The following is a 17,576-nucleotide window of genomic DNA, read 5'->3' as shown; positions in this document are numbered from 1 at the left end:
GCGATGTACATTGCTGCTTCTCTTAGCGCATTACCACGCAATACTGCTTTTTGAGTGTTGCCCTACTTCACTTTGGTTTACACTGCTATTGACAGATTATATGTTTGAATACTTACATATCTCAAGTACGGTAATTTGTCGTAGTACGATGGATTGTTGTAGTAGTTGTTGTACTGCGTGTTGGCGTTGTTCTGTGTGTTGTACGAGTTGTACTGGTTGGCATAATCGGACCCGTACTGGTTGTCGTACAAATGCGGTTTCTCCATCCAGAACGGGTATTTTTCATCCTGTAACAAAAAAGGGCATATAGTTAAGACCAAGATAACTCTGCAACGATCTTGACAGCACAAACTGTGCAAGTGTTTGTACGTCATAAATTCATACATCAAATAGCACTTGCACAGTCTGGGCTATCAAAATCGCTGCAGACTTTAAGTCTTGATAAGATAATATCTTAAACTGTAACAATTTTCAGTTTAGCCATGAACATTTTTAGATAGCTAATATAGTCGTAAATCGCTCATTTTCTCCGTTTTCGAGCTAAATGGGGACAGTGTGGTTCGTCTTCCTGAAAACGTCACAAATACTTTCACTGAGAACATTTCATTACTTCAAGTGGGTTATAGGGACCGTGCGCGTTGGAGGGTCTGCCATCTTGTGGTCTGAATCGGAACCATAAACAGGCACATTTACACGTCAAGTGTTTTCTTGTGCATAGTAGGTTCTGCCATCTTGTGGGCTACATCGGAACAAAAAAACATCACATTTACGCCTCGCGCCAAAAATCTGACGGCTCCGGTGCTGCCTCCTATAGTTCATGCACGCTCCCTATTTTGTGCGATGTATCGAACGAATATTAAATTCTAAGGTAGACTCTGACCAAGATAAGTTGGCAGCGATTTTAATAGCCCAGCCTAGGGTGACCAGATCTGATTTCCGGTTTTACGGGACAACTGCATGGCGAGCCACCATATGTTCAGTGGGATATGCAGCGTTGCATCCAGCGTCTAACCCCCTTATTCATAAACGTCTACTAAGCCGCTAATAATCGTTTGTCCCTTTCCGACGTCTTGGTATGATGGAAAGGGACAAACGATTATTAGCGGCTTGTCAACTTTAGTAGACGTTTATGAATAAGGGGGTAAGGGTTCTGAGCAGCATGCATTGAGGCCGCATTTTTTTTTTGCTTCGCTGGTCGCACCGAAACAGCCAAGAGTACTCAGTATACTTACAAAATTGAACATCCTTGTGTAGACCTTCTGCGGGTCGTACCACCAATCAGGCTGGTCTATTTGGTTGGGTTGCCCTGGCAAATGTCGATGGTCTGGCCTGGCGTATTCGTCTGGGAACCCGTACTCGTATTGCTGGTAGCTCTCGTTGTATAGGTATGGGTTGAAGTTGGGACGGACTGTCGATAGAAATATAGCGTTAGTCTTAGAATAAATTGATATTATTTCGTATTTTTCAACTGTATTGAGTTAAGGAATAGGTTACGTTTTTTTGTAGATGGAAACAGAAACTTTTTTTTTACTGATACATATCTGTACCCCTAGTGTAAATTTAATCGACATCATAACGTAACGAACGCGTTTGCTTTTAGTCTCATTTTGTATAGGATTTTGAGTTTCCAAAAACGTCCCGCTTGGCGCGCTCTTTCTAAATCACATACAAAATGAGACTAAACGCAAACGCGTACGTCACGTTTCGAAATCGAATTTATTTACACTAGGGGTACTGAACGACTAGCAACATTCCTAACATTTAAATTTAATGGTAGTAAATACAGGTTGGGATTTTTTTTTTATACCACCTCGGTGGCAAACAAGCATACGGCCCGCCTGATGGTAAGCAGTCACGGTAGCCTATGGACGCCTGCAACTCTAAAGGTGTTACATGTGCGTTCCCGACCATTTTAAAACCTGTACACTACTTTTTTGAAGAACCCCATACTGTATACCGTCGGGAAAACCTCGGCAGGGAGCTCATTCCACAGCCGGAGCGTCCGCGGGAGGAAATTCCTCTTAAACCGCACAGTGCGCGACCATTTAGATTCTAGGGTGTGAGGATGAACACTCTTCAGAGCACAGCCCATCGTACAAGCGGTAGAACACACAAGGAGGCAAAGTCTCTCCGTAGACTTAAAGGCTCAATGCCGCTTGTGAGTTTGGGATCATTGACGATTCGTACAGCGCGCCTTTGGACTGAGTCGAAGAGTCCAGGCTGGCATCCAGGTGCTCCTGCACAAAGGTGACAGCAGGGCTCCATAATCTAGAATTACATACACTACCATAATTTCGTCTAGATTATACTCACCTCTGGAATACTGATTATTGTTGTACCCCACAGGCGGTACGCCGAACTGTCCTCTATTATTGAACTGGCCCTCCCTATAGTACCGCGGGCGGTACTGCGGGATCGGTCTGACAGTCGCTTTAAGAGTGAGGTTGCCTCTCACGGGGGCTCCTGAGGTGTAATTGGCCATGATACGTCCGTGGATGTATTGCTCTGTGTTGAAGAAGAACGCAGGCATTGTCACGTTCACCTGGGGATACAAGACTTGGTATAGTGATCACAGATTCATATAATATTTCTCCTATTGAAACCACTGCTAAGACTAGCAGTAAATTGTCCAATAGGTATAAGTTTAGAGAGACAGTGGATCTCCTTCTCTAGCAAAGTATTTCTTCTATTTATAATAAGCAGACATAGAAGTTTTTGTGGCAAAAACGAGTGCTTGAGAAAATGAAACATCGACAAATAATAACATCGATAAGTCAGTCATAGATTAATAATTAAAAAATGTAAATTATACTTGCTGTAATTTACCGAGAAATTTCAAGAATGCAAATCAATTACAATTTCGACCATAATTTCTTTATTACAGATATTAAGTATTAAAAAAAAAGTAAACCGCAGAATACAGTGTCAAAAAATAAGAAAACTACTAATGGGGATTTCGCGGTAGCTATCTTTTTATACAATGTTAAAAATATCTATAACGCTAAGGTAACATCGATAACGGACATGTCGATATTTGATTTTGTCAATCACTTTATTTTGCCACAAAAACTTCTATGTCTGATAATAAGAGAGATGATGAGACGACATATCTACTCTACTCTTTATCTAACTTTCCACGACTGATAGTATTCCGACGAATAAAAAAAATAGACGCACCCGGCTAAAGGCCTGACTAACAAATTAAGATCAGGTAGCTCAAATAATAGATCGGAAAACTGGCGTCCCAGAACTGCAAGTTCGAGTTTCGATTGAGGTGGTAAATTTCAAACGTTTCCTCTATAAATTTTTTTAAATCGACGATGTTTTCTTACCTCAAATCTGGTCTGATAGTACTCTTCCACCAAGAACTGAGCTTCCTCCATCTGGCCCAGCGCCTCCACTCGGATGGTCCACTCGCCGAATAACGGTTGGTCAGAAAGCTGGTAGTGCAGGCTCACTGTACCGAAGTTACTCTATGGACAAAAAAAAACGTTAGTAACAATAAAACGTGTCATTCACGAAGACGCGTGCCTTGAATCGTAATGTTATGTAATTAAAGTTAGAATGACAAATCTGAGCGTTAACGTGGAAGACACGAACTATAGTTGACATTAAACATGCTTTACGAAGATTTTGCGTATACTGCGAAGGGTTTACAGAGATAAAGGATATTATCAGACTAAGGTCAAAATGACCGGACTTCGTGGTTTGAGTTTCGATTAGGTATCTCTTTCCTCAATATATCAAACAAATAATGCAGCGCCGTAACGCAATAGTGGTATTAATTAATAACTCCGGAGTACAAGATGACAGTTTATTTCGAAACGCATAGTAAAAAATATCAAGTATATTTTCTTCCGTGTGTCCCTGGCATAGCTAGAATTAGTACTGAAGTAAACATTGTACACAACAAGTAAGAAATTGCCTCACGCGTATGCTCGCTCTGTGTGGACCCGCCTATTAATTTGAAAATTAGTCACATTTCCCGAAAGACCAATCTAATTTGAACCTTAAATCGGAATACTAAGATTGAAATTAAAATGACACGTATGTGGTCGATAAATCGCACTACGCCTGGAAAAGGGTTACGTGTTAATAAATGTATAAACATTATCAGATATATCAGTGCTGCCAAGGTGACCACATATATCTGAACACACCTCTAGTCACGCCGTTAATCATAAGCAGGTGGACATCTGATCCACTGTTACAACTCATAACAAACAAAGGACAATGGGGCAGTAAATGTGATATTTTGCTTTGGTTACACAAAAGAGGTGCAAAATGGTTTGAAATTGAGAAGGTGTGTTACTTTGCAGTATTTACACATGAATTCGATCTATTATGAACAAACAGTACTCATAAATACAGCCATCAGCAGAAGTACCCGCGACAGCCGCCGCAGCCGTGACGCGGTAGCGGCCCCTCATACCCCCCTGACGGGGGGTATCGACAGATTACTCAACAGAAGTAGCTAAGCGGGAAGTTCAAAATGATGTACACACGCTCTTACATTCTTAACAATAAAGTTCTATTCAGATCATTTTGAATACTTCACTCTTTTAGCTACTTCTGCTGCTAACTAACGACAACGGTTATGACTACGGTTGTTAACAAACAATAATAGTGCGTTTAATGTTCTTTCAAACGACACCTCACACGAATTGATCCGTAAAATAGAACACAAGGAATAACGAAATGTCGACGACGGTCGGCCACCATTTATGTGACGGTGCGTGACTTGCGTGAGCTATGCTGAACAAAATTCATCATTATTTGGTTATATATTCATACACCAATAAAACTTATATTTTCGGAAAGCTAATAAAATTTCCCGTATATTTTATAATGACAATATCAGTACTCATATTCATTTGTAGTTTTACATGTATGTAAAATGTATAATTGTTGGTGCAATAAAGAATATTTACTTACTTACTTATGCCATCCATGCAAAGTAAAAATGTATATATTTTCAAATATTGTGAACGACTACAGTTATGACTATGGAGTGTGAAATTAAGAGGAGTGACATCTCTTATGGTAGAACTGTTGCAAAAGTGTCCAGCTGTCAGCTATAAATAATAGTTCCAAATCTCTCCAGAGTAGCGCTAGAGTAGCTAAGAACCTAGGCGCTATTGACGGAGTGAAGTGCGCTGTCTATGATTTGATTTTTTTATTCAAGTATTCTAGGTATTGTAGCGCCACCTATTTAATGGCTCTTCTACACGATGGACCAGCGTAGGCCAGTCCTAGGGACGCATTTATGCGTTAGAGGGAGCAAGTGATATTGCTATCTCATTTCACCGCATAGCTGCGTCCCTTAGACTGGCCTGCGCTGGGCCATCGTGTAGAGGAGCCCTAAGGTTTTTGATGACACTTTTTGGTACATGGAGATTTATTTCCTTACCTCCACCTTCCGTAGTTATGACTGAAGGCATTATTCAACAATAGGTAATAGAAATATGTAGTAACTTAATAAAACTAATAATGTTCTTAAGTCGTTGCAAAAGAGGTCTCTATAATTTTTTTGTGAACAAAAACATATTCTTACTTAATTCAAGGGCCTCAGGGAAAGTGCTTCGGATTCTAAAAAAGTTGACTCGTTGTTTTTTTGCAGGCTTACCCAGTGAAAGCGATTAATGTTTCAATTATATTTTTTTATGATATTTCAATTATATTTTTTACACCTTAGGTAACGATACAATACAATAATGACAACTGACTCTTGTTGGTGATGGTAAAAAAAGACATCTACCTATACTGTCATTTCTTTAACGTCCAACGTCTGTGTCGTTGTTTGATAATTTTAGCTTTAACTTGCAGCAGGTCTTAACTAAAACTCAGTAGATGTGAGAAAGATCGTTTGAGATGTTCGGGCATATAATGAGACGCGACGAAAAGTATGCGGTCAAAAAGGCCTTGGCCACTCCAGAGAAAAAGAACGGCAAAGGGAGGTCGCCACGTGGTGGACAACCGTTACCAAAGACATGGAGTGGGCGCAGATCAACACCCAGACAACCCAGGACAGAAAAACCTGGCGCCTTCGAACGAGGAGGGCCGACCCCAGATAACGGGACAAGGCAAAGAAGAAGAGTAGATGTGAGAAAGATAGTTTATTATTCACGTAGGCATATTACAATGCGCCTATTAACGTCAAATAAAGCTACGCCGGCTCTAACCCTACACCTCTGACCCGACAAGATTGTGCTTCATTTGAATAGTAAATTGTTAACCAAGGGATTAAAGGCACTCATTTCTGCCGAGGTCCGAGGCTGAAATGATGCCTTTCACCAGAGTTAAACACTCTACTTTTCATTTCGAATACGAGGAAAGTAAAATACGTGTTTTTTAAAACATGAATAAGTATACGTTTTTACAGCATTTGAGGGTACTTTATTTATGGAATGGAGAGTTCAATATCAGAATGGAAATGGTATTACAAATCCATTTAAAACCAAATTTCAATTGCTTATCGCTAATTCAAATATCAAACATTTATTCAGCAAATAGGCCACAGCAATTTGGAATCGATGAAATAATAAATACTTCATTAGAGATGTATACTGTCTCTAAATGTCAAATTACAAAAAAAAACTATGATAAAAAGATAAAACCAACAAATACTAAAATTCTTCAGAGATGTATAAGTCTCTAAGTGTCAGAGATAAAATATAAAAAAGATATTAAATTATCCTTAGAAATGTAGAGGGTCTCCAAGGCTTGTAAAAAAGGCAATTAAAAAGTGAAATACTCTAGTGCAGAAACGTATCTCTTTCTGCACACTTTTTAGAACAACAATGACCCTCTTTCAGAGCATGAGAAATGAAAAGATACTTTCAAGCTGCAAGGTGCACGCTATCTTGAAACGGACCCCAGATTGTACTAATTTTTTTTTCAGGAATTAATTATAAGTAATATAATTATTATATCTTGGATTAAAACTACTTAATTTTGTAGATTTATTTTATTGGAACTCAACAATACACAGACACGACACACCGCAGAGAGCCATTCCATTTCACGCATACTACACTCTCCCGGACTAATCCTAAAACTAATCTAGTTTTACTTAGGTCTACATACATGGCAAAGGATTATTAATTAATCCTACTGTAGCCCTAAAAGAACTACAACAATAGTTATTAGATAGTATGCTTTGAATCACCCTAGATTGGTTACTAAGTTGTTCAAAACAAGTACATATATCTTGGCATCATTTATAAATAAATACAAGTTCAACTTGGCCTACGACATATAACTTAAGTCTAATTACTTTCGACATCCTCATTACAATACACCATTTGATCAATATGACGTTTCCACATCATACCTTGTACCTCAATTATATAAGTTAAATCTGGAACAGATTCTGATACTATTTTCCCTACTATCCAAGGTTTATGGCCCTTTCTATAGTCTCTAACCATCACTTTTTGTCCTGTTACAAATTTAACTTTTCTTTTACATGCCTCTCTCCCCTCCCTTTCAGATAAACTTTCAATTATAGGTGGAGGTTTCAGGCAGCTAAATCTATTCCTTAATTCCCTCCCCAGCAACAAACGGGCCGGCGTTTCACCTGTAGTCCGTTGAGGTGTGGTCCTATAGTCAAACAAAAATAAATTGATTGCAGCATTAATGCTGCATCCACTTTCTCTTATTTTGGTAACAGCTGATTTAAAAGTTTGTACAAATCTCTCCGCAGCTCCGTTGGTCGCTGGGTGGTACGGTGGCGCAAATATTTGTTTAATGCTATTCTCTTTACAATAGTTGTTAAATTCCGTACTTGTGAACGTAGTCTGATTATCTGTAACTAGTTGGTCCGGATATCCAAATCGGCTAAATAACTTATCTAGTACATCAATTGTTTTAGCAGCTGTCATGTTTGACATTTCAAAAGCCTCTGGCCATTTACTATAGCTGTCTATAATTACTAAATACATCTTATTATAATATGGCCCCAAAAAGTCCGCATGAAGTCGATACCATGCCGTAGGTGGCGTTGGCCATGATTGTGGGGACTTTATGGGATTTTTAAGATTTGATAAACAGATGAGACATGACTTTCCTATATTTTCTATTTCTGAATTTAAATTTGGCCACCAAAAGTAAGACCGTGCTACTTCTTTCATACGTATAATACCAAAATGTGTTTTATGCAAACTTTTTAACACTGCTTTTTGATTTGTTTCTGGAATTATTACTCTATGTCCCCAAAGTAAACAGCCCTGATCCACACTTATTTCAGTTTTCCTATTATAAAATGGTAAAAGCTCTGATTTAATTAAATTTTTATTGGGCCAGCCTGTTCTACAATATTCAATTATTTTACTCAAAAGTTGATCCTTTTTTGTATTTTCTTGTATTATTTTAAAATTTAAATAGCCTATGTCAGAACTGTTGGCATATAGTACATGCATCAAATTATCTACATAAAAAATTGGATGGACATGTTGACTGGGACATTCTTTATTGTCAGGATTTCTGGACAAATAATCTGCTGGATTATTGTTAGTTTTTATATGTTTAATTTTATAGTTGAACGCTGAGAGAAATATAGCATAGTGTTGTAGCCGCTTTGCAGCCATTTTTGGTATACCTTTAGTTGGTCCAAAAATCCTGACTAGAGCCGAACTGTCTGTCTCCAATTCAAATTGTCGGCCATAAATATAGTTGTAAAACTTGGTGACCGCAAACACTATTCCCATGGCCTCCCTGTCTATGGCAGCATATTTTTGTTCAGTTGTGTTTAATTTCTTGCTCGCATATGCTATGGGCCTAACTGTACCATTTTGGTCCCGGTTCGATAAGACGGCAGCTAGTCCATAATTTGAAGCATCACAAGTTACTATTATCGGGAGATCTGGGTTGAAATGTCTTAAATTGTTTGCAGAGGCTAATTTATTTTTTATTGTGTCAAAAGACTTTTGACAATCCGCTGTCCAGTTGAATTTATTTATTTTGGTACATTCATATAATGGACTAAGAATCTTAGCCATGTCTTTAAGGAACCTAGAGTAATAATTAACTTTACCTAAAAATGATTTTAACATTGTTAGATTGGTTGGTGCTGGAACATTTAACAATGGCTCAATATTTGATTTTATTAGGCTCATTCCCTCTTTATTTATGCGAAAACCAAACACATCTATGTGGCTTGTGAAAAGCTTACATTTTTCGGGCTTTAATTTGAAATTGCATTCTTGTAGTCTATTAAGCACTTTGACAAGGGTTTCATAAGTTTCTTGCAAACTTTTCCCTGCCACGTAGATGTTATCAATAAACACAATTGTGTTTGGTATACCTATTAGTTTTTTACACATTAGTCTTTGAAATGACCCAGGGCCAGTATTAACTCCATAGGGTAAGTATTTGTATTTATATGTCCCAAATTCTGTTACAATAGTGGTTAATAATTGGCTCTCCTCAGTCAAAGCAGCTTGTAAGTAAGCTTCCCGAAGATCCAGCTCGCAGTAGTATTCTCCCTCTTTTAAGGTTTCAAAAATGTCCTCCACGTGTGGAAGGGGGTAATGGTCTATTTCCAAATTTGGATTTAAAGTGACTTTATAATCCCCACAAAGTCTTACAGAGCCGTCCGGTTTTATAATGGGTACTACAGGTGTACCCCATTGACTCTGTTCGACGGACACTATGCGACCATTCTGTTGTAATCTATCAATTTCATGTTTTACCTTATCTCGAAGTGCATAGGGAACACGACGAACAGGCAGAAACTTTGGTACAGCATCTTTTTTTAATTTTAATGAAATTGCTTCACCTTTGAATGCACCCCACCCCGGGCTGAATACTGCTGCGAACTCTTGATCAATTAATTGTTTGGCATCTGAAACATTTTTAACCAATGTATTAGGATTACAATAAGCTACACTCTTAAAAATTGGAGGCCACATATTTAATTGACTTAGCCAATCACGACCCATTAAACAAGGTGTTGAGTCATGTGACACATATATATTTAATTCTTTGTATACATTCTTATACTGAACTGGTATATTACGAATAATGCCCAGTGGCTGGGACTCTGATTGGTCAAAATTTCTAAATATAGCTTTCGATCTTTCCATAGTATACTCTTTTAAATATTTTTTGTGGTAACTAAGGGGCATCACTGAAACTTCAGCACCAGTATCCACTTCAAACTGCACTTTCTGTCCCTGTCCTATTGTCAGCTCTATTAAATGTGGTGGAATTCTACTTACTCTGTCAAATGTATAAGTTTCATACTCTTCATACAATTTTTTTCTTCTTCTAATCCTTGATCTTCTTTGTTTTCTTCCTTTGCTACATCCAAAACATTTGTGTGTCGATACTTCTTTGGGCACATTTTAAATATATGACCTTGTTGGCCACATTCCGAGCAAAACTTTGTCTTCAGTGTACAATCATTTTTAATGTAGTTATCTTTCCCGCAGCAGAAACACTTACTTTTCATGTTATTAGTATTATTCTTCTTTGGGGGTGCATACCTCTGTCTTGGTGTTCTGGAATTCGGTTTGACATATGAAATATTACTTGTTTCTTCTTCGCCATTAGCTTGCTTATATGCAGACTCCACTGTTTTTGCTAGGTTTATAAGATCTTCTAATTTTGCCTGTGCACTTTGTTTCATCAGTTCAAATTTAATTAGTTTAGAGAACACTCCATCAACAAGTTTTTCTTTAATCTGGTCTTCTTCGTCTTTGAAATGGCATTTGCGAGATAATTTTCGGAGATTTAACACATACTCTTCTATTGTCTCAGTAGGTAGTTGGTTGCGTCGTCTAAACTCGGCTCTGTCTAACAATGGTGTCTTAGTTAGTGTATATTTATCTCGTAGTTTGTCGCATAACTCCTTGTAAGTTAATGTTATTGGTTTTTTTGTCTTACACAGAATTTGTAATGTTTCAAATACATTTGGGGTTAGTTTAGTAATAAGCAATGCCACTTGTTTATCTTCTGGTACATCATTTAAGAGTATTAAAGATTCTAACTGTTGCTCGAAGACCTCCCAGTTGTCTCCGTTAAATGGTTTTATTTCGTAGTTTGTCATGATATTGTGTTTTAAAATTTTTGGTTGGCTTTGCCCTTTATTTTGGTAGTAATCACTTAACAACTTCCGTAACGCGTCGACAGTTGGATTTTGCGGGCACTGTAAACCTTCTTCATTTACTATTTTTATTAAAATGTCTTTTCCACACCGGTAAATATAACTTCTTTTTCCTTGTTTTACCAACGATATTAAGACATCCGCGTCTTCTATCAATTTATTTTCTTTATCACCCGCCTTGACATCTGTCATTACGTTTCATTTCACGTTTGGCCGGTCCCTGAATGTGAGTAATAACGACTTATTAAGGTACCTTGTATTTTGTAGATAACCTCACAGTGAGTTTGCAGCCGCCATTACCATCACATATATTTAAGTAAATAATTTCTTACTTCTGATCGCTTTTGTTCTTGTGGTTAATTTATTTGCTTCGCCGTGCTGTCCGAATGTCCTCGTCGCCAATATTATATCTTGGATTAAAACTACTTAATTTTGTAGATTTATTTTATTGGAACTCAACAATACACAGACACGACACACCGCAGAGAGCCATTCCATTTCACGCATACTACAATAATCAATAAATATTATATATCACATTGTTCCACAAATTGACTATGTCACAGTAAGCTCAATAAGGCTTGCGTTGTGGGTAGTTAGACAACGATATAATATATAAATATTTATAAATAAATACATCGAAAACACCCATGACTAATGAACAAATATCCATGCCCAGGAACACGTGAACCCGGGACCATCAGGTTCATAGGCAGGGTCACTACCCACTAGGCCAGTCAGGTCGTCAAAAAGTATGAGATGTAAAGTACTCACCTGTCTCGAAAGCCACCGTTTCATGATGCGGCCATTGGGGTCCAGGATGAAAACATCAATGGCGCGCCCGAATGCTTTCAGCTCCGTCGAGATCGGGATCGCGCGGAAACGCACTGTCAAACGATAATGTATATATAATGATATGGTAACAGACATTTCATAACAGGGTTTCAGATGATTTAATTGAACAAAGACTCTTTGTCTATCAAGTTCAGATCAATGGCGGGGAGTCATATAAATTCGAATCAAAAGGCAAAATACGCACGCCGATAGGAGTTCTATGGACAACTCGGTACTACTTGACTTAATGTCGCGTGCTAGAAAAAGAAGGGCCCAATAATAAGCTAAGGTTTATCGGAGGCAAACTTTATGGTACCGAATGAAACTATGGTACTCTTATTACGATACAATTAAAGACGATTTTAATCACTCAGCCCTTCAACTCCATTCTGTCCAAGCTTATGCATATGCATTGTGCATAATAAAAATATATTTCAACCGAGTATCTTTAACTAAACATATGATTACAATTAAAATCTGTATGTTACAAAACATCTAAAAATAGATAAGTGAATGAACTCAATAGACTCGAAACACGCGGTGCATAATGAGTGCATCTTATTTTAGTTTGGGGATATAGTAAGGTTGACTAGTTTATTTAAGTTCCGTACGTAGTTGAAGGAACTTTACTTAAGTCGCGCCATAGGCAGGTTGGTAAACTCCTTATGGATTGGGAGAGAAGGATATCCTCTGATTTTGTTAGAACGTTAGGGCGGTCTCGTTCGATGCAAAGCTTATAGTCGCCAGGAACTGCTGCTGGGACCTGAAAAGTTATCTTACCAGTCTGTCCCTGCATGTAGACGGGCTTGTCTAGCTGTATGAAGATGGTCATGAAGCGGCGAGAGAACGTCAGAGCCGTCTCGTTGACGAAGGCGCGCCCGCCGAACGGATTGTCAAGGTATAGGCCTTCGATGCGGAGCTTGTAGTCGCCAGGAACCGCTGTCGGTGGGACCTGCAGAAGATATGACGATTTACCATTCCTAATCATATTAAGTCACATAAACCTAGCCGCCGCCAAAAAAGAATTTCGAATTTAGCATAATGTAACATAGATGTACTCGTAATGTAACAAGTGAATCCAATCGATCTGTTATTTTCCTTATTTTCTAAATTAATTATGCGCCATTGACATACATTGACGACTGCCAATGACAATCGCTTCACATGCAAATCACGTGCAGAGTAACATTAACATTATTTATTGTCTTGCATACTGATAATTACATATATGGTCATGATATCAGTCTTCAGTGACCTGGATTGTTGTTAATAAAATAAAGCAATTTAAACCGTTTGTATCGTGTGTATCGATTTTAAAAACTCTTCGTTTCAAGCCCTTTAGTATGATGATTGGGTTAATGAGGTTTTCGAATCCCAGGAAGAGAATTTATTTGTGTGTTTAATCACTTTGACAGGAGAGAGTAGTTGCGTGCGCTCAAGGCGTATGGCATAATACTTTGGGGCACCAACGAGCAGATTATTTATGACAAAATAAAGGAACTTACCCTCAAATTAAGTATCTCCGGCACTCCCTCCTTCACCCTCATGCTAACGTCAGTCATCTCGACGCCGTCGCGCGAGATAGACGCGCGCACGGTCATTTGCATGCGCGCGCGCAGAATGTTGGCAGAGATCTTGTAGATCTGTCCCGGCCGGACCATGCGGGAGGCGACTATGAAGTAGGTGCTGGAAGGGAAGGGTGTTGATAGTATTGGGAGATGAGAGTTCAAACGCCATAGCATTATTTGTATATCTGTGGGATGAATCAGCACTTTACTGTACTGACTAGAGTATTCGTTTTGTGCACTTGAGCACTGATAACTGCGACAATAAATCGATTCTATGGTGTAATTATCTTATATGCGATTCTTCATTATATACACCATGTTTTTATTGAATTCCGTTAACTTTGCGGTATGGGTACGTTTAAAGATACTAAATGGCATAGTTAATTTTTTTTTTTTTTTTTTTTTTTATTAATAAAAGGATTTAGTTGTTGCATATAGCGTTATTGTAACACGGGTATTATATTTATCAACCAAACAATTGAAAATTGTGACATATCAATGTCATTTAGAACATCAATCAACCAAGATGCTTATGTTTAGTAGCAAATGTATAAACTCACGTACTAAACACTAATTAATAGGTAAACGGGCCCTAAGGTAAGTGTACACGCTCGTAGAGATCTTATCAGATAAAAATCAATCATTGATTATCTCCAAAATGGAGTTAATGAGAAGAAAGAAATGTACTTAATTTGAGCTCAGGAATAACACCGTCTGGGCTATGAAAATCACTGCCTACTTAGCTTGGTCTGATTCTAGCTTAATTTGACGTTTATAAGAGCATTGTAATATACGCCTCTCTATCTGTAAATATTTTCTATGTATGAAGGGTCCTCTATGTTATCAGTAGGGATGCATCAAATATCCTTAATAACACTTAAAGGGAAGGGTGTGAATCAGTCTTTCCTATCACCACCCACTGTTTGAGGACTTTTTTTATGGGGTTGTTTGTTACTCATAATGTTCGTAAATTAATTAATTTAATTTGTTATTGTATAATACTTAATGTAGAATTATTAAAACAGTAGGTGCTTGATAATAAAAACGGGCACGTAATGCGAGACACGTGATGTGAAGCTGCAGGTGGCTTATGTTGGACTAGTAAAATTAGGGGTCTAATGGGTATACTGATTATTTGCAGATTTAAGAGGAAAGAGGAGCCGTTTCTCCATACAAAAGTAGTCCCCATTTTCCTCCCTGGATAATGACATTATGGAAAATATTTTTACATAATTTGATGTATATTAACTATTGCTATGCCCCAACGTTTGACTTCTTTCGATTTTTTTGATCATTGTAAAAATTTGGAGCGAAAAACAGATTACATACAAATTTTGAAATGCAATAATTAAAAATTCGAAAAAAATAAAATGTAAGGGCATAGCTGTGATGGATATACAACTAATTTAGTCAAAATATTTTCAATACCTAATGTTAATATCCAGTTAGGAAAATGAGGACTATATTTGTATGAAAAAGTGATTTCGCGCAGTTAAATAAATCGCGCGGAAAGTGGAGACTCGTCTTACGATACACTTGGACTAAAGCTGACTGGTAGACAATGCTTTAAGGTCTTTAGTAAGTACTTTATTATTAAATTATGAACAAAAATGTTTAAAAAATAACAACACTAAATTAAATTTCCATTCTGTGACTAAAATAATAAGTATTATAAAATTAAAATATCTTTAACAGATTTTTCAGAGAACACAAAAGAAATGTTTTATAGGTCTATTCTTTCGTGGGGTATAACACATTTTTTTCATAAATAAGATGTCTTGACAGTATATAGGAAATATTGTCAATATATGTGTTTGATTTTTAACCTATACAGCTCTGCTGAAACATATCTGAGTTACAAATATATGAAATACATACACACTCACATAAGTTCAGATACAGATAGGTGACTTCCAAGTATGAAATTAGGGAAAGCTAAATTTTCTCCACAAAGTGTGAAATCACAGACAATAATATAGAAATACTACTTACGCTTCTCTCACCACAAGTCCTTCCATTTCCACATTAGCACCAGGACTACTGTAAGACCTCTGTATGTCCCATGATGCTCTTGGAGTTACATCTTGTGGAAAATTCGGATCATTTCTATTCTGATTATAATTTAGATCATTTCTATTATCAAACTGATTGTACCTCTGGTCTGGGTACCGATTTCTGGTGTCATATGGGTTATTGTACTGATTTGTTGGGTTCCGAGGGTCATAAGGATTTTCATATCGCTTGTCATCAAATCTTGGGTCATTTGGATTTGTGTTAAAGTAGTCATTGGTTGGGCTCGGCTGGCTCGGGTCATATGTAGGATTGTAATCTTGGGCATAGCATTGTGATATCAGTAATGATATGTATATTGATATGAAATTCATAATTCCGATTTTGTTAGCTGCCTGCAACAATAATAGTTAAATAATGAGTATCTAATAAGAATCCAAATTTGAATCAAATTAATTTTAGGTGTCAAAACAAAATATGTATTTTTTATGTGTAAACAAAATCATTTTCAAAATGAAATTAACAATTGTAATATAATGATGTTCACTTCAATGATAAGATTTGACTACTTAAACACTTCATCAACATTCAGATAAAAGAATTTCATGCCTGAATAGGACTATTTCATTCACGACTACTTTTATGCATAAAATTATGCTATTTAAGGATACAAGTACTAATTATTAAGTTCGATTAACATCCATATTGGTTAGGTTAAGAGCTTAATATATTTCTCAAGAAGCCACATGTGTTAAATATAAACAAAGTAACAGGAAAAACAAACTTGATTCAAGTTTCAAATAACATTCGTTAGACAACGTAAACACAAAGTTTATCGCATAGTTCAGTGTTTATCACCGGCTTATAAAGTAATTAACCTACTGTTACAACAAATAACAAGCCTGAAAGGGTTTAATACTATCTTAACCGTAATTATAATTAAATAATAAGTTAACAACGACTTAACCTGAAGTTAACGCCCATGGAAACGCCTGGTTTTATCTTTTAACACACGGAACTCCGGCACATTTGTGTTGTTATTTTACTTAAATATGAAAAAACTCTTTAAATGTAAGTTTTAAACTTATTTAGCGTACAAATTTCATTGAAAATACTTTAATTGATTGAACTAAATAAGTTACGTTAACACCGCCTATTACTCACTTCACTTGTTGACGGGATAGCAAAAGCAAAGCACAAGCACACAGCTCGCGCAGCCGCACCACGCCCGGCAGTTTAGCCGTTAACCGGTATTCACCGAAAAAAGTACAACCCTAGTGTTTTAAAAAACGCTCCAATATGAACTCGTGTATTCTCAGCTTTACGAATGGCGTGTCTATGGTATGGAAGAAGTGTCTTGATATATTTTCTGTGGAAGCACGTAGCACTAAAGATGACGCGGGAAAAACAAATTACTACTAGTGATTATATGCTCTTTGACTACTACAAGACTCTTGGATTTTTGATAAGTTTAAATTAAATGGGATGGTCTAAGCGTGAGAATAAATAACGTGGCGGTTTGGAGTTGGGCTTTACCAACGAATTTTTTCAACATAATTTCATATTTTAGTTCCAAAATTTCAGGATCTTGGTATCAGCATCTCGCGCGAGTTGACATGAAGTCGCGTCAAGACGTGCTAGACTATAACCCTGAAGAGAATTGAAAGCATCTATGACATCCATCCAGGTAACGCTGTGTCCGGACTAGGCAATGGACCCCAATTCACCTAATCATGATCTTTAAATTAAGAACTAATAAAAACGTTCATTAGTTTTATCAATGCATGATTCATCAATACATGCGTACCTATAAGTTTATGTGTGAATAATGAATTGCATGCTTGTGATACTGGGGTCATGATTAAGAATAACAAGGGTCATTGTGTACAATTTTTTCCCGTGCCCATGATGGGACCAATCACATCACTTACACAAAGAAAATAAATCAGCATATTCATAAAAGAAAAACGTTAAAACTAGCCGAAACTGTTGGGGATAGAGAGGTATGTCTAATTCGTTTTTCGTATTGTTTTTTTCGGAAAAGTTGTTCAATACAT

General features: G+C 37.2%; 1 protein-coding gene across 1 annotated transcript in view; it reads right to left on the bottom strand.

Moving 5' to 3' along the window:
- Nucleotides 1-16,677, bottom strand: part of LOC133527446 (CD109 antigen) — a 64,787-nt gene extending 48,110 nt beyond the window's left edge. Inside the window, exons 1-9 of the mRNA XM_061864463.1 lie at nt 16,487-16,677; nt 15,502-15,914; nt 13,447-13,627; nt 12,722-12,893; nt 11,882-11,994; nt 3,333-3,473; nt 2,314-2,542; nt 1,233-1,408; nt 117-287 (exon numbers count right to left, since the gene is read on the bottom strand). Of these exons, the coding sequence (XP_061720447.1) occupies nt 117-287; nt 1,233-1,408; nt 2,314-2,542; nt 3,333-3,473; nt 11,882-11,994; nt 12,722-12,893; nt 13,447-13,627; nt 15,502-15,893 (1,575 nt within the window). The 5' untranslated portion in view covers nt 15,894-15,914; nt 16,487-16,677. The remainder of the gene's footprint in view (nt 1-116; nt 288-1,232; nt 1,409-2,313; nt 2,543-3,332; nt 3,474-11,881; nt 11,995-12,721; nt 12,894-13,446; nt 13,628-15,501; nt 15,915-16,486) is intronic.
- Between the last annotated feature and the right edge of the window lie 899 nt (nt 16,678-17,576).

Source organism: Cydia pomonella, chromosome 18 (genome assembly GCF_033807575.1).
Source record: "Cydia pomonella isolate Wapato2018A chromosome 18, ilCydPomo1, whole genome shotgun sequence".
NCBI lineage: Eukaryota > Metazoa > Arthropoda > Insecta > Lepidoptera > Tortricidae > Cydia > Cydia pomonella.
Note: the sequence above shows the minus strand (reverse complement) of the source record. Positions and strands in the feature narration are given on the sequence as shown.